Below are 20,796 nucleotides of genomic sequence, written 5' to 3' on the forward strand. Positions count from 1 at the left end.
AGTGATCTACCCCTGTTTTTGGGGGTTCAGCTCAAAGTTGTTTGGGGGGTGTGGTGGGTGGGAGAGAGGGCTTCCCCCTCTAAGATAGGTTGGCAAGCGAACTAATAAAGAAAGAAAAAGGGGGGGTGGGAATGGAAAAGTGGGGTGGAAAAATATAAATTGGGGTGGGGTGGGGTGGGGTGGGGAGGATATCTATTAAAAATATGTAGTAGTTTAAAAAATAAAAATAAAGGGGGGAAATCTTTTTCTTCTTTTTCCTTTTTTTGAACACAAAAACAAAAGGGGAAGAGAAAAGAAAAAGGGGGGATAGGGGGAGAAAAGGGTAATAATAAAAATTCAAATAGAGTGGCTGCAGCAGCTGTGGGGGGGTTTGTTTGTTTTTCATTTGTTTGTTTGTTTTAAAAATGGGATTTCTCCCCTTGGATTAAAAAAGGAGGGGAGGAAGAAAAAGAGAGGGGAGTGGGAGAGCAAGGCAAAAAGCAAAAAAGCAAAAAACAGGTTTGAGGGGGGGGGAAATCGCGCCAGGCACTGCAGCGCGCCGGCCTCGGGGCTCCGGGCCCCCGAGCCGCCCTTGGGGCCGTCGTTGAGCATGTACACCGCCCGCAGCGAGCGCTGGCGAAGCACCGGTTGGCGGAGGTTTCAGAAGCAGCCCAGACGTTTTCGCCACCGCCCCCCCAAAGCAGATCTACTTCATCCTGTCGGCGACCATCACCACCCTCCCGTCACGGCGACGCCTGGCCCGCCTGCTCCGCCCTCCGCGCGGCCACTTTGAAAAGGATTCCGCCCGACAGGGGCCGCTCAGAACAGGGGCCGCTCCAATCGCCGCCGCCACCTCCCACCACCTTTATTATCCCGACTCTTTTCTCTCTCTCTCTCTCTCGGTAACTCGCAAAGCCCAGCTCCTTCTTCTCCCCGCCCTAACGCCACCCTCATTGGCACGTTCCCCTCAAACAGGAACAGGCATCCCGGCGGCTCATTGGCCGGACGAAGCGTCGCTCTCCCGTGCCCGCCTCCCGCCTTCATCCTCAGTGGCTACCTCGGCGGTAAGGCCCCGGCTCCGAGCCTATGCGCCAAGGCGGGCGATCTGTCCTGCCAATCGGCACGCCGAGGTGGTAAAAGTTCAGCCCTCCCCACACGCTTATTGGTGTGAAGAAGTCGCTTCCTCTCTCTGGGAGTGGTCAAGGTGGACATCAATCTTGGGTCTGTCCTCGGGAACCCCGAGAGGGCTGAGAAAGACCGCCCAGCTGTTCAACGTTGATGCGGATTATTCATGGTTTTTTTTGGCCCCTTTTTTTTTGCCGATAACCATTTAATTATTATTGAAAGGGCATTGAAAGGGGGCATGCCGGAGCCGCGGGAGACCTGTCAGAGAGCCGCATGCGGCTCCGGAGCCGCAGGTTGCTGACCCCCGTTCTGGGGGAATAAGTAGCCTGATGATTGCTAAATCAATCTCTGGAAATGGTCCATGGACATGCTGCTTTGGCCGCAAAGGCTCCTCCTGCAAGAGTAATGCTGACCTCTGGGCAGCAATTTGATTGGCAGCTGGAACTCCCCCTCTGCTGCTGCCTGTTAGGACAGGGGTCATTTAAAAGGCCACAGCAGTGTGCAAACAAAGCGGATTGCAGGAGTAAGAGCAGGAGGGAAGGAGAAGAGTTCAGCATCCTATACCTATGTTCCCCTTTAGTTCTTCAAATCACACTGACAGACTTGCACTTAAAGATTCAGTAGTTCCTTTTTTTGTATTCTGAGAAGGTATGCAATGGGACGTGGGTGGCGCTGTGGTCTAAACCACTGAGCCTCTTGGGCTTGCCAATCAGAAGGTTGGCGGTTCGAATCCCTGCGACGGGGTGAGCTCCCGTTGCTTGGTCCCAGCTCCTGCCAACCTAGCAGTTCGAAAGCACGCCCCCCCAAAAAGTGTGAGTAGATAAATAGGTACCGCTCCGGCGGGAAGGTAAATGGCGTTTCCGTGCGCTGCTCTGATTTTGGTGTTCTGTTGCACCAGAAACAGCTTAGTCATGCTGGCCACATGACCCGGAAAAACTGTCTGCGGAGCGCACAAACGCCGGCTTCCTCGGCCTGTAAAGTGAGATGTGCACCGCAACCCCACAGTTGTTCGTGACTGGACTTAACTTTCTGGGGTCCTTTACCTTTACCTATGCAATAGCTCATTCATCATCCCAGTTATTCATCACCATGTTATCCTGATGTCACCTCAAGACTGAAGAGCTACTGTTTGACAGGAATGTTGACTATGCCTACCTGCCACCACAGCTGCTCGGCCTCAGCTCTGTTTAGCTCCACAATATCCCCCACGTTGAGCTTCAGTGGTGGACCGAATGCCACAGGAGGTGGAGGAACACCACAATACTCCTGGCAGACCTCCAATTTGGGCAGCCCTTAAGAGCAAAGAAGAGAATTGCAGTGATTAGACGAATCAGTTTCCTTGCATCTTCACACCCCGCCCCCATCATTCAGACCGGACACTGAGGTCCACCTCCGAGGGTCTTCTGGTGGTTTCCTCACTGCAAGAAGTGAAGTTACACGGAACCAGGCAGAGGGCCTTCTTGGTAGTGGCACCCACCCTGTCAAAGAGATGAAGAACTACCCAACTTTGGGAAGACATCTGAAGGCAGCCCTGTATCGGGAAGCTTTTAACGTTTGGTGTTTTGTTATGTTTTTATAGTCTGCTGGAAGCTGCCCAGAGTGGCTGGGGAAACCCAGCCAGATGGGCTGAGTATGACTAAGAAAATTATTATTATTGCTTTTATTTCAACCACATGCTATGGGAGTGAGCTTTTTAAATAACCAGGAACAACAACACTATGCTGTGACCAAGTGATGGGTGGGGCCATGTAGGTGAATGGAAGCAGTGAGTTCTCCAGATGCTCTGCTGCTAGTCTTGGAGGGGTGCCAGCCTCAATCCTTCATCGGTCACCTGCCATCATTGGTGTCCTTGCGGAAACATACATAGCGAGCTACCAGGTAACCACAACTCACCCAGAGCAGCTTTATCACTCTCCAGTGTATGTCGATTGGATTTATTCTGCACAGAAAAAATGGATTTTGGTTCAGGTAACAGGAATGAGGTGAGAGGATATAGAAAATTATAATCACCAAGGTACACACCCAAGTTTCTGGAATGATATATCATATTAAACCTGTATGGAGTATTTTATTCATTATGCACAATGTACGCATCTTAAGCTAAAAAATTGGTTGACTGTGGATTATGAACCATTTCCACACCATTGGCTGAGTTGCTGTGATGTCACAGAACATTCACAATTATCCACATTCACGAGGAGAAAAGTTCAGCCCATTGCATGTTGACAAACTTCCCTCACAGGGCTCATCCACACTTCCCCTTTGTCCTGCCGCTTCTCCCCAGGAAAACCTGCTGGTTACTGCTGAATTGGAACAAATGTCAACCGGTTTTTCTGTGGTTCTCCAGGGGAAAGTGGCAGAGCGAAGGAAAAACAGCTCAGACTCATGCATTGAAAGTATGGGGAAATCTATTGGACCCCCAATGCTTTCTAGGCATGGAACTAGTGGAAGTGTGGACAAGCCCTCACACAAAGTATACAGACAGAAGGATCTACATCCTGGTGGAAGCAAGCAAGCAAAAAGGTTTGATGCTAAGCAGATTGAGGTTTGGGAAGATGAGTGAGAAGAGGACTTAGGAAGCAGTGGGTTTGAAGAGGTGGGGATGGAGTGCAGGGATGGAAATAGCAGGGGAGGGGAGCAGCAAAAAGACCTGATGTTGAGAAGTAAAGGAGGCAAGGACTGAAGAAATAAAAGGGGGCGAAGGAGAAAAGGGAGGAGATATTTTGGGGGTCAGGGCTCTGTGGCTATGGGGACAAAGGCGGCAGCATGCAAACAATTTACAAATGAATTGAACAATCCAGTCAAATTGTTAACTGCTTGTCTCTAACTGAGCAATGAATGGGAAAGAACACAACACCATCTATATTTTATAATTCATATCCACATTAACCAAAACTGGAGATACCCAGAATTTTGTTCTAAAATTCCAGTTCTTTGAATTTCTAGGTATTATTTGCTGTGCATGCCTGCACTTAATTTGGCTCTTTCGGGAGGAAACAATTGTGGTGTCTTTCGGCCACCAAGTAAAAATTTCTTATCAAGGTATGAATTACTGGTACTCATTTTCAATCTCAAGAACTGCCATTGGCTCCTGCTAAAAAAAGCAACCTTTGGGCAGAACCACACAATGCTAGGCAAAAATAGGTTCCCAGGGCCCCATGTTTGTCTTATGAGCACAAGGGCAAAGGAGGACTGGCAGGAAGAAGGGGGTGTTTAACCTTCCCCCCCAACCTGTCAATTCTTCTCTGCAAAAGCCCTTCCTGCTCCCCCAAATCTTGGTACCAAGGCTAAAAATAGGCTTCTTTTGGGGAGAGGAGGTCTGAGCAGAAAGGTGGAGGGGGAGAACTGTTAGGGTAAGGGTTAAACACCCCTTCCTGCTAGCTAGGCTCTCTTGCAGATGTCCTTCCACCCCACCCCACCCCATCTATTATTGCTATTAACTCCTTCAACTTTTTCTTTTTTTTACCTTTTTCATGGTAGATCCAGACTCTGCATTAAACAGAAAATAAGGAAAGATTACAATAGGCATAAAGAGAAGTGCTTAAAATGAAGCACGTAATTGTATATCACCGCCTACTGTAGGAATGGAGCTCTGATTCACACACACCCTTTTAAAAATGAGGTGAAACTGTGTATCACCATCTTATTGTTTCCCATTTCATTATCGATAATCATTCTCTGTGAAATATACTCAGAGTCGAGTGTGAATTTCATGCTCTTTATTCAGCTCATAGTAGCAGTGAATGAATCTTTCCCCAAAACGTCTGCTATATATACATTATTTACACAATGGGCCCCACATGGTTGGCTAATCCCGGGCTACTCCTGTAAGCCAATCAGGTTGCAGATTCACTTCCATCTAGGAGCCTGATTGGCTGCTCTTGCAGGCCAATCAGGTCGCTGATTCACTTCCACCTGGAGCTGGATTGGGTGGCTCCTGCGGACCCATCAGACTGCTGCATTCTGGATCCTATTGTTCTAGGAATCAGCTCAGTACATAACACTCTGTATACCCCCTAGCTAGCAGGACCAGTGGTCAGGGATGGTTGGAGTTGCAGTCCAGCAACACCTGGGGACCTGGCCCAAAGTTGAGAAAGGCTGCTCTAGTGACTCGTCCACCAATTTAGAGGAGTCTGAAACCTTACCTTTACCTGAGCTGGACTTTCCACACGGTGACACCCGCCCCAGACATTCCTTGTGAGCAGGTGCCCGGCATCTGCTGCAGCGATAGCCCTGATAGAAGGTTCCTCTGTGTGCAGATGGGAAAGAGGAGGGAGGGGGCTTATGTATGATAAAGTGGAGTCTTGCTTAGTTCCCTTACATAAGTGCTGGGTAGAAGATAGGTCTGCATCTACTGGTAGATCAGATCTCTGGGTAATTTGCAGTAGATCAGGTTTTCTGACTCTCAATTGTTCAACAAGACAAGGGTCAGCACCACCATGGCCTCCTGACGGGATGGGCGGAGAGAGGTGGCGGCTGGCAGGACTCACGCGCCCCTCGGTGGGCTAAAGCCAGGCAGCACCTCAGACTAGCGCCAGTCCCAGCACACCAACTACACCTCCTGTTCCTCCTCCTAGCAGACCTTCTCACTCTCTCGTCCGCGCTCCTCCCTCCCTTCCTTATCGCCGCCTTCTGGCTCCCTCTAGGGAACCCCCTCACCACGCCGCCATCTTGGAAGCCGGCCCAGCCCAAACCAGCCAACATCCGGGGACAAGCCATTTTTTGTAAGGTCGCGGATATAAGCCACACTTTTCACTGTCAGAATTTGGTTTTAAAAAGTGTGGCTTATATTTGGGCCAATACGGTAGTTGTCCTTCCTGTATGGCTTGGGTAGAGTGGGGTGGCATATGTACCTCAGCAGCATCTGGCAGGCTTTGCAGGAGGTGGTATCCTCAAAGGAGTACATCTGGAACTCGTGTCTATTTGCTGTAGCATTTTCAGGGTAGATATTAGAGCTGCACCAGAAATTGAGAAGCAGTGAGCCAGCAGCTTACAACAATGGTGGCTACATCAAATTCACGGGCTTATGGACTGTTTGTTTGGAGCCAACACAGAATAAAGACATCCTTGTGTCAAGAAGAGGTTGCAGAAAACACCCACAACAAAACACCAGCCTGGGTGGGCCCTGGATGTCCACCCCAGCCCGTTAGAATGATTCAGATTCTTACATCAAATCTGTCAATTTTGCACATTTCCCCCCCCCCTGGTAATATTATGGTCAAGCTCCAGTGCTGCAGAATCATTGTACTGTCATGGAAATGTTCCAGTAACTAGAATGGATCTGCAGCTGGACTGCAACATATAGGAGTCTTGGGATTGTAAAGGATAGCATACAACAGGGGCAGGAGTAGAAGAGTAGACCTACAGGGCCATTTCAAATTGTTCCATCCATTTCTTCTTCAGCTCCCGCGTCTTAAAGTACAGTTCGTAGCCCGAGGAACCATTAAGCTCGATTAGGACAAACATGTGAGTCCACTGGCAAGAAGAAAGAAAAGGGGAATAACAGATTAGCATAAAATCTTGGCTGGGCCATATTTATTGACATGGACTCCTTTGTTCCCTGATAGTCCCATTTGGGTAGATTGGGTAGAACAGAGTTCTCTTCTGGGGTGGAGGTGCCTGCTGAATTAAGGCCGCAACTCCCATTTCCTTCTCAGCCCCCCCCCCAGCCCCCAAATGCATACCCAAACATTACCTTCTTGTTCCAGTTACAGGTGGGTAGCCGTGTTGGTCTGCCATAGTCGAAACAAAATAGAAAATTCTTTTCCATAGAAAATTACCTTCTTGTTGTCTTTCTCTACAGAAGAGTCATCTCGGATCTGGTAGCTGGACAGGTCGACAAATTTCTTCATATCATATGAATCTCCTTTCCGCTTGCAGATTAGCAGGGCTTTGTCCAGGAGAAAAGCATACCTGCAAGACAGTTTTAACTTGAGAAATTCCAACAAGGGTGAGATAAAGGTATCATCCCCACTTCTGTTTGTCCCATGTCTAGAAAGCACAGGTCGGTAAGCTTTTACCTCTTTACAGGTCCACCACGTGATAAAAATTCACTTCCTTTTCTTTACATATCCAACACTCTTGATTACTTGTTCAATACATTTTAGCAAGTTTGTTTGGTGTTCAATACCACCTATATGTCATTTACTGGGAAATGATACATAATGAGTTGAAGAAAATATATAAAAATATTTTTGTTTAAAAACCGGAAGCCTTTTTACTAGGAATAGTGGGGGATGAAATACCAAAGGGAGATAAAAAAATTATTTATGTATGCAACAACTGCAGCAAGAATTATTTAAGCCCAAAAATGGAAACAAAAAGAAATACCAATCCATGTACAATTAGGGAGTTTGTGGGCCAAGAAAACATTGGGCTGCTTCAACAAAGGGCTTATCCACACTTATTTTTCCTCCATGCTTACCAGGCAGTCTGTACTTTAAAGTCCTGTGTCCGAGCGCTATTTCATTTGTTCCAGAGCTTTCCTCGCGAAAACCTGCCATTTAACACTGAATTGGAGCAAACAGCAATCCACAGAAAACCCCGAATTGCTGTTTGTTGCGCTTCAGAGCAGTTTTGTTGTGTTTAAAGAGCAGTTTTTTCATGGGGAAAGGTATGGGGTGAAAAAAAGATCTTGAAGTTTGCTAGGGGTCTTATCCAGCCACTTAATATTGTCTTTTCTTCAGTGCTGACATCCTATTTCAGTGTTTTTCAACCTTTTTTGGGCAAAGGCACACTTGTTTCATGAAAAAAATCACGAGGCACACCACCATTAGAAAATGTTAAAAAATTAACTCTGTGCCTATATTGACTATATATAAAGTAATTCTCTTGAATAGGAATCAAATAAACAAATTTTTCCCACGGCACACCAGGCAACATCTCGCGGCACACTAGTGTGCCACGGAACAGTGGTTGAAAAACACTGTCCTATTTAAAACATGTGCTGTGTTATGAAAATCCTGGGCCCCACACTAGGCAAACCAAGATAAATTCCTAGGGAAATATTAGCAGACTACACCAGAGCCATATCATAAAAAGCACCAACCCTAGAGGGCAGGACCTTGTTAGCCTGTTTGATAATCTGGCCCTGTTCAGAACAGCCTCTGTTTCCACTGCTGGAAAATAAACAACCAAACCAAGTACAGGGCCAAGTGCAGATACTCATTAAACTTTTCCATGGACCAGCTGAATGAGGCTCATAGGCAACCAGTGTTCAACAGACCACAGTTTGAGAACCTCCTCTCTATAGGATGTGCATGCCATCACCTGTCTATTTTTGAGCGCTTCTCCCCGCTGATGATCTTGAGCTCCCCGTCAATCTTCGGCCTCCCAAAGTGAGCCAGGGATTGTGTCTAGGGAGAAGGAGAATGTGTTCCTTACAAGAGATCAACTGGCTGCATTCAGAAGATGTTTATTTAGAATTGGACCAGACTGTTATCTCCCCCACCCTTGCCAGGCAACTTTGACAGGTGGGTGGAGCCATCAAGTGACCTATTTTCGCCTGCATGGTTTGAAACTAAACCATATGGGCAAAGTCACAACCTGCATAGCATGTGTCTTGCCAAGCCCAGAGCATAGCACTCCACAAGAACCAACCATCAGCTCATCAGCTGATCCTTGAAGCTTGGAAAATCCCATGCAAGTGCTTTGCAAGACCTGATGATCCTCCAAAGGCAGGTGCTGGATATGGCAGGCAGTTCCTTAAGAATTATATGCCTTTAATATTAAGGAAAGCTTTTACAACCTTTTGTTCAGACTAGTTCATTCCAAAACTATATATGTCCCTGATAAGATTACAGATACTGGAGATGGTAGGAGCATAGGAGAAGACATATTACATTTTTATTTTTTTTTTAATAATAAATTTTTATTATTTTCCAAAAAAAAACAAAAAAATAACAAATTACAACAAATAATCATATCTAATAAACAATGCAATACTATAGCTCCGCCGAGCTCTGACTCCCCTCCTCCACGTCAACAGGTTTTCTAGTCCAGTTTTGTCGCGCAGTTCATATTACAACCTTATTAGTCTTTGTCAAAGGTTTATTCCAGTCCTACAAGTGTTTTTAAACTTCCTCTGTTCAATCTTAGATACTCCACAAATTTACTCCAGTCTCTTTGAAACCTCGAGTCATCCTGGTTTCTGACCCTGCCGGTCAGTTTTGCCAATTCAGCATATTCCACCATCTTCGCCTGCCACTCATCAATTGTAGGCAACTCCTGTAATTTCCACTTTTGGGCTAATAGTATTCTTGCAGCAGTTGTCGCATACATGAACAATCTTTTGTCCTTCTTAGCTATTTCATCTCCCATCAATCCCAACAGAAAGGCTTCAGGTTTTTTTGGGAAAGTATATTTAAACATCTTCTTAAGCTCATTATAGACTGCTTCCCAAAAACCTTTGACCTTATTGCAAGTCCACCACATGTGATAAAAACTACCTTCTTCTTGTCTACACTTCCAACATAACTTATCATGCATTCTATACATTTTTGACAATTTTACTGGAGTCAAATACCATCTATACATCATCTTATAAACATTCTCTTTCAATGTTTCACATGCAGTGAATTTCAAAGTCTCATTCCATAGTTTAGTCCATGCATCATAATCTATATTGTGCCCAAAGTCCATTGCCCATTTTATCATCACCTCTTTCGTCAACTCATCTTTAGTATACCATTCCAACAACAAATCATACATTTTTGTTAAAAATTTACCTCTACCTTCTAATAGCTCAGTCTGAAATCTAGATTTTTTATCTTCAAAACCAATCTTTCTGTCTTCTAAGAGCAAATTATGCACTTGGTGATATTGAATCCATCCTGTAAAAAGATCTTCCATCTGGTGGTATGGTTTTAACTTCCAACCTTTTTCTGTTCTCATAAGCAAGTCCTCATATGTGGACCTTTTACCTTCCATGTTAACTTTTTTTAAGGTAAGAACCTCAATCGGTGAGATCCACCATGGGGTCTTGCTCTCTAAAAGTCTCTTATTCCTTTCCCATACTTCGAAGATGGCCCTCCTTATCACATGATTTAAAAAACCTCTATGAGCCTTTATCTTATCATACCAAAGATAGGAGTGCCATCCGAATCTATTATCATATCCTTCTAGATCTAACAGATCAGTATTTTGCAATGTTATCCATTCTTTTAGCCAACACAAACAGGAAGCTTCATAATACAACTTCAAGTCTGGTAGGGCGAAACCGCCCCTTTCCTTTTTGTCAATCAATAACTTCAATTTAATCCTTGGTTTCTGTCCCTGCCAGATGAATCTACTCAATGTTTTTTGCCATTCTTTAAACTGTCCTGTTCCCTTAATTATTGGTATTGTCTGAAATAGGAATAACATCCTCGGTAAAACATTCATCTTAATTGCTGCTATTCTTCCACTAAGGGAAAGCTTGAGTCTAGTCCATACTTCCAAATCTTTCTTAATCTCCTTCCAAACAGGTTGATAATTATCTTCAAAAAGGTTGATATTTTTTGGAGTTAACCATATTCCCAGATACTTTATTTTCTTTGATACTGCTATACCCGTTTTTTGTTCTATCTCTGAAATTCGCTCTTTTTCCATATTCTTTACCATCATCTTTGTCTTGGTTTTATTCAGTTTAAATCCTGCTAATTGTCCAAAATTCTCCATCTCCTCTAATACTTTCGGGACGCTGTTCTGGGGTTCTTCTAACGTTACTACCAAATCGTCTGCAAAGGCCTTTAATTTAAATTCTTTTGCACCAACTTTAATTCCTTTTATTTCCGGACTTTCTCTCAATTTCTTCGTTAAAACCTCCAGGACCGTTATGAACAGTAGCGGTGATAGCGGGCAGCCTTGTCTAGTGCCTTTTGTTATTTCAAAACTTTCTGTTATTTCATTGTTCACTATTAATTTTGCTTTCTGATCCGAGTATATCGCATCAATTCCTTTCAGGAAAGATCCCTCTATTCCCATTCCTTCCAAACTCTTTTTCATAAAATGCCAAGAAATATTATCAAAAGCTTTTTCCGCATCCACAAACATTAATACAGCCGTTTTTTCATTCCTGGTTTCCAGATACTCTATCACATCAACAATATGTCTTACATTATCTTTTAACTGTCTACCAGGAAGAAATCCGGCTTGATCCTTATGTATTATTTCATTCAATATTCTCTTCAATCTTGTTGCTAAAATATCTGCAAAAAGCTTATAGTCATTATTCAATAAAGAAATTGGTCGATAATTCTTGACGTTTAAGCGATCTGTATCTTGTTTGTGAATTAAAGTTATATAGGCTTCTTTCCACGTGCTTGGGATCTTGCCTCCTTCTAAAATATTATCCATTACTTCTTTCAAAACTGGAATCAGCTGTTCGCTGAGTATTTTGTAATATTTTGCCGAAAGCCCATCCGGTCCTGGAGATTTCCCCAATTTCATTCTTTTTATTGCTTCTTGTATTTCCAACGCCGTAATTTGAGTATTCAGGATATCGGATTTCTCTTTTGATATTTTCTCCAATTTATGTTCTTCCAAATACTTTTCTATTTTTTTCTTATTCTCCTTCTCCTGCTGGTACAACTCTTTATAGTATCTTTGGAAAGCTCTCTTTATTTCTTTTGGATCCTCTATTACACCATCTCCAATTTCTAATTTGTTAATTATATTTTGATTTTGTCTCTTTCTCAATTGCCAAGCTAGTAGCTTTCCTGTCTTGTTAGCTGATTCAAAACTCTTTTGTCTCATCTGTTTAATTTTCCATTCAATCTCTTGATTCACCAGCGTGGAGAACTGAGTTTGCAATATTTTTATATTCTGTTTCAATTGGATATCCATTGGTTTCAATATCAATTTCTTTTCACATATCATCAGTTGAGTTAAAATTTCTTCTTTCTTTTTTTCCTTGTTTTTCCTTTGATGACTATTCTTTTGTATCAAGAATCCTCGCATTACAGCTTTGCTTGCATCCCAAACCACATCCAGTCCGGTTCCCTTCTGTAAATTCAAATTAAAATACTCTGTTATTTCTTCTTTAGCTTTGGTTATCACTTCTGGATCATCAAATAGACTATCATTCATTCTCCATCTTGTGGGGGTTTTCTCTTTGTTCTTTAAATCCAAATCAATCGAATTGTGATCCGACAGCGTTCTCGGTGTTATTTCACATCTAGACACCCTCCCTATTAATTCCTTTGTAATCCATATGTGATCAATTCTTCCAAAACTCTGATTCGGCTCTGAGTAAAAAGTAAAGTCTTTTGTAGTAGGGTGTTTCAACCTCCAAATATCCACCAATCCTAAGTTTTCCGTCATATCAAAAAATGATTTTGGTAATTTACCTTCTCTTGCCGTCTTTCTTATAAAAGATTTATCAAGTTCCGGCATCACTACACCGTTAAAGTCCCCCATCACTATCAATTTCTGATCCATAAATTCCATCAATTTATCTTCCAAATTCTTAAAAAATTCTGCTTTATTTTCATTTGGTGCATAAATTCCGATTACCAGCAGCTTCTCGCCTTGCAGCGTGATTTGTACTATCAAAATTCTGCCTTCCTCATCTTTCGAGATCAGTTTTGGTTCAAATTTTTCCTTTATATATAGTGCAACTCCTCTCTTTTTCGAAGAATCCGAGGAAACAAATTCTCTTCCCAGTTTTTTATTAATTAACACATGTCTATGTTTTTTTGCAATATGAGTCTCTTGAAGACAAATTATGTCCAATTTTTTCCTATACAACACGTGTCCTATCCTGTTCCTCTTGTTTTTATCGTTAAGACCATTTACATTCCACGAAGTAATTTTCAAAGCCATGTTTTCCTTTTCTCTTGTTTTTAAACCTTTTAGGGTTTATTATCCTTATTATCAATATCTTCCTCTTCTTCTTCTTCTTCATCTTCCCCCTCCAATTCTTCTCCTTCTTCTTCTTCTTCTTCTTCTTGTCCTCCGTGTGCTCCTAACTTCTCCAAATTCTCTTCCTCCTCTTTCTTCTTGTCCTTTTTCTTCTTATCCTGTTCCCTCTTGCCCTCGTCCGGTGCTGGTCCTGGTGCTCCTATCTTCCCTAAATCATCTTCATATCTTCTTGTAAATTTCTTCACCTCCAGTGCGTCTGTCAGTTTAAATCTTTTATCTTTGTAGTAGAAGGAGATCCCCTCCGGATATTCCCATCTATGTTGAATCCCTTTTTTCCTAAGCGATGCCACCAATGGTTTGTACGGGTCTCTCTTTCGCAGGAATCTTGTCGGGATCTCCTTAAACACGATGATTTGCTTCCCATCGATTACCAACTTCTTTGTATAGCTCAATCTTAAAATAGCATTCCTCATATCCATTGAATTAAACATGACCAGACAATCACCTGGAAATTTCTTTGCCTTTGCTTTTACCGATCTTACTTTAATTCTGAAAGCATTAGTGATTGAATAGGCCACTTCCTCTTCCTTCAAATCCATCCACTTAGCCAATTCTTCAATTATTTTCTTCCTTATATCCTCATTTGCCTCTTCCTTCAATCCTCTGAATTTTAAATTCATCTGTTTCTGTCTCATCTCCGTTAGGGCCAAATTATCCCACATCTCTTCCTGTGCTTTATTTATTTGTGTCATCTCCTCTTTCACTTGTTCTGTTTCTTTTTTCGTCGCTCTCACCTCTTTTTGTGTCCTCTTCAATGCTTCTTCCATTGTTTTGGATTTTACTGACAACTCTTGAATTTCTGTTTTTAATTCTCCAACGGCTCCCTCTATTTTTTTATCCAGTGTTTCTTGTACATCTTCTAATTTTTTCTCCATTCGCTGTTCATTTTGCCTAAATTCTTCCTTTATTTTTTGCCACAATACTTCTAAATCCTTTACTTCATCTTGTTTAGAAGGCCTTCTTTCTAACGGAGTCGCTGGGACTTTTTTTGATTCTCTTCCTGTCATTTTTCCAAAAAATTTAATACCTGTAATTACAGAGATTCACCACTAGGGGGAGCGCCTGTTATTTGTTACTTTGGCCACTGGAGGGAGCTTCTATTTACTTTAAGTCTTAACCAGTCTGCAATACCACCAGTTGCCACTAGATGTCCTCTATAACTCTAATCACTCTCCAAAAGCACAGGATAAAATGTTGCTATTGTTTTTCCCACACACAGGCAAGGCAAGAGAAAAACAGGAAGAGAATGTATCACAGGGAACTATCACAAAGAAACATTGTCTCTTGCACACGGAGTTACAAAAGTTACCAAAAGTCAAAAGTTGCACCACACACAAAGCAAAAAGTTCAGTTTCAGTATTAAAACTAAATTATATTCCCACCCCGATGGGTTTTGTAATCCTCGCCCCCCGACTGGAGGCAGCGAATTAAAATCAATAATCCCGCCCCGATGGGCTTTGTAATCCACCCCCCCGATTGAGGGATCGTTATGTCTCTCTATCACTACCAATAATCCGCCCCGATGGGCTTTATAATCCACCCCCCGACTGGGGAAAGCGATCTCCCTTCCCCCCCGATTGGGGGATCTTTTCGCCACCGATCTCTGTCTGATGGAATAGCGCGCCTTCAGTGAACCCCCCCCTCAGTCGTCCCTTTAAAGCAACACTCGAAACCAAGCCTCCAAACCAGGACGGAGTTTAACTAGTCTTTCCGTGCCCACTGGATGGGTTTTACCCCCTCCACAGCACTATTGTCTCTGGCTATTGTCCGGTATGGTTTTAAGTTCTGGGCTGAGGTGCAGACGTATTTCACCCCCCAACCTCTCGGTAGGGACTTCACCAGGGGTTTCCCGAGGTCTCTCCACTACTATTAAGTTCAATGTAATTCCAATTCAAAGTCTAAATGCCTTTCCCTTAATGGTAAAGGTCTTTACTTAGTACTCACTCAGTAGGTTTTTAATACGAAGATCACTCCTGCGACTTTCTGTTCTGCGCCATTTTCCTCCCCGCTGTCGGGCGGACTCCCTTGTTGCGCCCTTCAGCTATCCGAATTCTTTCCAACGTCCGAATTAAATCAATTTACAGGGATCCTTTCCCCTCTTTAAAAGCAGAATCCGATTGTAATTTTAAAGGAAATCCGACGCTTTCATCAGAAGCCAGAGGCTGCGCAGAGTCGGGATAGCGGTGTCTCCCCTTGCGCCAGCAGCTCGATCCCGTCTTGCGGATTTACTGCAAAATCCGCCGATCGGGAGAGCACGCTTGCAGCGCTGCTGGGTGCCACAGCCCACAAGGTACCCCCTCGTGGGTTTAGGGGTCGCAGAGCCTTTGCGAAACCCCTTAAAACTCCCGACTTTGCTCGGAATTCCCCGGAGGGCTATTCCGCGCTTCTTTCCGATGGCCGCGCCGAACCGGAAGTTTTTCCGACATATTACATTTTTAGACGGGAGAGTTCTGGCAGCAAACAGGGAGGATGGGGCATTAGCAAGAATAATTTTTTTTTGTTTACTTAAAGCTGTTAGAACAGCAGCTTTGCAAAAGTGGGAACAAAAGGAATTCCAATAACCAATATACGAATGGGATATGATTGTTGACAGTATTACTTCTCTTTCTTTTCTCCTTTTTTATTATATCTAATTTATTTGTAACTGAAAATCAACCAAGTGCAAATTTATATTTTTCAATGGATATGAAGATACATGCTGGAGTCGAAAGACCTTATCAAAAACAAGAGAAGGTAGGCAAAATCTCTTGCCGCAACACTCACCAAGTTCTCAATGGAGAGCTGGAAATTAGTGATTTGTTTCAGTGTTTCATTGTCCCTCTTGACTTCATTCACACATTGAGCCAGATCCTAATGCAGGAAATAATGAATGAGATCTGATATTCAAAAAGAAATGATCGGTTGGAGTACTTGCCAAAGATCAAAGAGGTAAGTGAGAGTTGAACAACAACAACAACAACAACGCAACAAACCCCTTTTGGCAATGTTCTGAGGAGTTATACCTTTCATCATAGTTTTATTCTTGTAAGCACTGACAACCCTGTAAGGCAGGCCTGTGTTCATACAAATGGTTTGGTGTAGGGCAGGAGGTAAACTGGAATCTATCGGTAGGTCTCTGGAAGATTTTAGTCAATTGCCAAGAATTTCCGACTTCCGCTTGTTTCACAATACCAAATGGCACACACCCTTTGGAAATGTGACAACTGAATTTAAGAAAGCTTGCGGAAACTATAAATGAAACCCTGTGTGGAAAGATTGTAAGCTCTTCTCAGTTTCCCGTGTTCTTTCATGTTGTTGTTCAGTCGTTTCATACTAAGGGCTTATCCGGAATTCCTCTTGTCCCACTGCTTTCCCTCGGGGAAAATCGCTCATTAGCACTCATTCAGAGCAAACAGCAATTTGAATTTTCCCTGCATTGCCATTTGTTCCAATTGGTCACTAAAGAGCGGGTTTTCCTTTGGAAAGGAGTGGGGTAGGGGAAAACAGAGAAAGTGTGGGTCAAGTGGAAAACTGATGAGACCTGTTCTTTCTAGGCATGGCAGAAGCAGAAGTGTGGATGAACCCTAAATGTATGTCTGTAGTTGGTGGCTCTTGGGATTCTGGTAAAACACAAGGTAGATCCCAGACTCACAATCATGAAGTCCATCCTCCACTAATTTTAGTATTTTAAAGACACCAGATTTTCCAGTTGGTTGGAACCTGGAATATTGGGGCTGAAAACCTATGCACATTTACCTGGGAGTAAGTCCCATTGTATTCCATGGGTCTAACATGCAAGCAAGCAAGCTTTTGGAGATTAAAGTATACAGTAAAAGATAACATATGCAGAAAGAAGCAAGATCTCTACTGTGGTGATGCCATCTAGCAGCAGCTAGGCCACACCTGCAGGTTGCTGCCATCACCACCCCAAAGTTCCCTCACCGTTTCTGCTCCCTTCTCCCAGCGCCACTGCCATTCTTCCCCCTCATGTGCATCAATGACTGGAAGAGCTCCAAGAAATAAAAATATACTGGGGTAATTTATATTGCACTATAATTTATAGAGGTACTCAGTGTACAGGTTCAATGGTAAGGCTATTGGGCTAGGGCATGGGTAGGCAAACTAAGGCCCAGGGGCCAGATCCGGCCCAATTGCCTTCTAAATCCGGCTCGCAGACAGTCCGGGAATCAGTGTTTTTTCCATGAGTAGAATGTGTCCTTTTATTTAAAATGCATCTCTGGGTTATCTGTGGGGCATAGGAATTCATTCATCCCCCCCAAATATAGTCCGGCCCCCCACCAGGTCTGAGAGACCCTGAAGTCCCACCCATCCGTCAGAACCATTGCCCCACCCAACTGACAGATACACAAGCAAATATCCTCAGGTGGCCTAGATGGGTGTACAGCCTCCCTTGGTCACGGGACCCCAGAAATTCTAAGGCTGCAAACACGATGCGTTAAATCACTCTGCCTAGCCCTAGAATATGTCTCACCCGCATAGCATCTAGCGCAAGCCGCAGATTCTCCTTTTCTGTAGGGTCCACTGTGTATTTGGTCAGCTCCTGGAGGGAGGGAGGAGGCAGACAAAAATCAGCAAACTTCTGCATTTGGGGGATAAAATAGCTGAAGTAATCTTCACTACGTGCTAACATTCATATGACAGCATCGCTACTGACAGCTGAAACCAATACTTTTTGCCAGTAAAGAGTTGCTGAGTCCAGTGCAGAATTTTGAATTACATCAGCACAAAGAGGAAGCTCGCATTCCAGGAAGCTCACTTTTCCTACAGCAGGAGCCTATAAATAGAAGTCCCAGAGACAGGGATGTCTTGCCCAAACAAACAAACAAACAAACAAAAAATAGGGTTCTTGGCTCCCAGCTTGCCTTCTTTCATTCACTATGCATTAAACACCTTCCTGATCTCGAGGCAGAAATAACCCTATAATTGGCTCACTCTAACTGGAATTTATCCAGCATGAACTTGGTCAAAATGAATGGAGGCTGCACAGAAGACAATTGTGCCATATATTTTCAGAACAATATCCCCCTTCCTTTTACTTCTCCCTGACCAATGTTTGTTACCTGCAGAAGCAGATGATATTTCAGTACCCGTTGCATGGGTACCATGAGGAGGTCTCGCAGACTGAACCGGCCATTATTGGCTCGTTGCGAACATTCCTAAAAGGCAGAAAATTGGAGCAAAGTTCTAGAAAAACAGCACTGTTTGTAATGCTTGCTTGGTTTACATATATACAACAAGCAGACTGTTGGAAATAAGGAGATTCCTAAAAACTGGGATCGATTCATCCTGCACCGGATCCCCAGCGGGTGAGTTATGCGCCTCCGAAAGTGGGATCCCAGGTTCAGCTAACTCCAGCTCTCTCTTTTTCTCATATATACATATCATTGAAGTCATTGATATTTTAAGGTTGTCTAAATGAATATTCTAAATTGTAAAACAGAAAATTTAATATTTTTTATTATCTAAATTGTAAAACAGAAAATTTAATATTTTTTTATTATCTAAATTGTAAAACAGAAAATTTAATAATTATATATACGGTGTGTGTGTGTGTGTGTGTGTGTGGGTGTGGGTGTGTATATATATACACACACACACAGTATATATATATATATATAATTATTAAATTTTCTGTTTTACAATTTAGAATATTCATTTAGAAAACCTTAAAATATCAATGACTTCCCTTCTTCTCTTTCGGTGCTTCATTTTGCATAGCATAAATCCCTGCATATTTTATATAAACTAAACCATTCAGTATTCCATTGTTACTTCTATCAAAACATATTTACACTGTTGAATTTATCTTAATGCTGCCAATGTTTTCAAGTGTACACAATTACCCCCATATACTCAATAAACATTTTCCAATCTTCTTTAAATGAATTTTCTTCTTGTTCTCTTAAGCTAGATCCATAAGCTGCACATATTCCATCAGTTTAAGTTGCCATTCTTCTTTGGTTGGGGCCTCACTCGTTTTCCATTTTTGGGCAAACTGAAAATGGGCTGCCGTAGTGGCATATATAAATAACCTTTTTTGACACCTGGGAATTTCCACCTCTCTCTTTCACATTCAAACTGCTGAATGTGACTTAGGGCTCATCCACACTTATGTTTGTCCCTAGAAAGCAGGCGTCCGAGAGGTTTTCGGCTTGTCCCATTGCTTTCCCCAGGAAAACCCACTCTTTAGCACTGAATTGGAACACATGTCCATCTGCAGAAAACCCCGGGGGAAAGAGACAGGAAAAACTGAAGTATAGACAAGCCCTAAGCAATTTCTTTGCCCCTTTCCACTCAAAAGTGTTACCTGAAGGGATTACTTCACTGTCAATGTCCATTTAAATTTTTGTTGTTATTGAATCCTGGCCTACCTGGTAACTAGAGTGGACGGGTGATTCTGAGAAAGATGGGAATGGAGCGGAAATGGCTTTTCTGTCCCAGAGTGGAAAACCATGCAATTGGTATTCACTGTTGTTGCTTCAGTCCACAAACAGTCATAACAGATCACTGCATCCCCCCCGGCCCTTATTAGCATTGTGTTTCCTTTACATTGAAATGAGTGGGGTGGAATAATTTTGTCAATTTTGTCACAGTGGACAGTGGGATGTACAATGTAGTTTTGGCAGAAGATGAGGGGACGCAGGACAGAAACTGCACTGAGTGTAACAAACATGGGGTGGAATAGAGAAGGATGCCTGCTTAACATCTCTACTCACTTGCAGGCCTTTTGTTTAGCAAGGGGTCAACGGCCAACATCCATAACAAGCCACAAGCATAATACTTTTGTTTTCATCCATTGCAAAGCTAGGAGCACCTAGAACTACTGAAACCAATGTGGCCCCAGGTTATGGATGCCCAGAGTGTGCGCCGTGATGACATGATGTCATGTTGCGACATCATCACGATGTCACGCTGCGACATTGTCATGATGTCATGTTGCAACATCATGATGGCAACAGAAGTTGGGTTCTGAGGTCTTGCAAGGCTTCGGACAGCATCTCTGAGGACTTGGACATGACTTCTGGTGCTTTGCAAGGCACTGGAAGTTGTGGCGGGGGCACTGCAATGTGGGTGCTGAGCACCCACAACAATTTTTTAAAGGGTGCTCGGGGGCCCCTATAGTTGGCGCCCCTGTACCTAACTCTGCCCTGGATTGGATTGACTGTTTTATTATTAGGGCTTCAGTTTTAAGCCGGGTGATTTACAGCACTACATTTTAATACCATTGCACTGCCCAGTTGTGGCATGTGTCCTATAGCGTGAGGTCCCAAACACAGAATAAGGCCTTCACACATCATGTCATAATACAATTGGAACAAGCTGAGGAAAACAGCAATCTCCACCACTGGGAACCACGGATAAGAAAGTTTAGCAGTGAGCTGCTATATGGTGGGAGTCCAGCACATGAATGTCAAAGAGCAGTTTCCTCACCTCCAGTTTCATGCGGACATCCACACTGGTATTGGCCACCTGGTCTAAGTGCTTTGTTGCGGATTCCACCTGGCTGCAGTACCGACCATAGAGCAAGAACCTGCAGGCAAGCATAAGAATTTTGGTGTGAATTGAGGTCCAGTGAGCTTTGGACAGACACCTGGTGTCAGGCTTCGGGGAATTCTATCCCTCCCCTGGTGGCAGCAAGAAGCAGAGAAAAACAAGAGCTCTTACTAATGTGTTTATTCAATCAACACGGCGAGAGACCAGGAATGCAGTTTGTCTCCCCTTAATGGCATTGCTCCAACTGAGCTCCTCCCCCTTCCCTTCCTAGCAACTGCACTTCCCCTTACGATGGCC

General features: G+C 43.3%; 1 protein-coding gene across 5 annotated transcripts in view; it reads right to left on the minus strand.

Moving 5' to 3' along the window:
- Positions 1-20,796, minus strand: part of VAV1 (vav guanine nucleotide exchange factor 1) — a 73,774-nt gene that overhangs the window by 15,638 nt on the left and 37,340 nt on the right. For 4 of the 5 annotated variants that reach the window (XM_033173446.1, XM_033173447.1, XM_033173449.1 and 1 more), the window contains 12 exons: positions 20,437-20,536; positions 18,066-18,161; positions 17,477-17,545; positions 15,769-15,855; positions 8,374-8,459; positions 6,885-7,017; positions 6,470-6,579; positions 5,958-6,059; positions 5,250-5,353; positions 4,571-4,593; positions 2,998-3,043; positions 2,260-2,396 (listed from right to left, as the gene is read on the minus strand). In XM_033173446.1, coding sequence (XP_033029337.1) covers positions 2,260-2,396; positions 2,998-3,043; positions 4,571-4,593; positions 5,250-5,353; positions 5,958-6,059; positions 6,470-6,579; positions 6,885-7,017; positions 8,374-8,459; positions 15,769-15,855; positions 17,477-17,545; positions 18,066-18,161; positions 20,437-20,536 — 1,093 coding nt within the window. The remainder of the gene's footprint in view (positions 1-2,259; positions 2,397-2,997; positions 3,044-4,570; positions 4,594-5,249; positions 5,354-5,957; positions 6,060-6,469; positions 6,580-6,884; positions 7,018-8,373; positions 8,460-15,768; positions 15,856-17,476; positions 17,546-18,065; positions 18,162-20,436; positions 20,537-20,796) is intronic. The other variant, XM_033173448.1, reaches the window with a different exon arrangement.

Source organism: Lacerta agilis, chromosome 16 (genome assembly GCF_009819535.1).
Source record: "Lacerta agilis isolate rLacAgi1 chromosome 16, rLacAgi1.pri, whole genome shotgun sequence".
Classification (NCBI taxonomy): Eukaryota; Metazoa; Chordata; class Lepidosauria; order Squamata; family Lacertidae; genus Lacerta; species Lacerta agilis.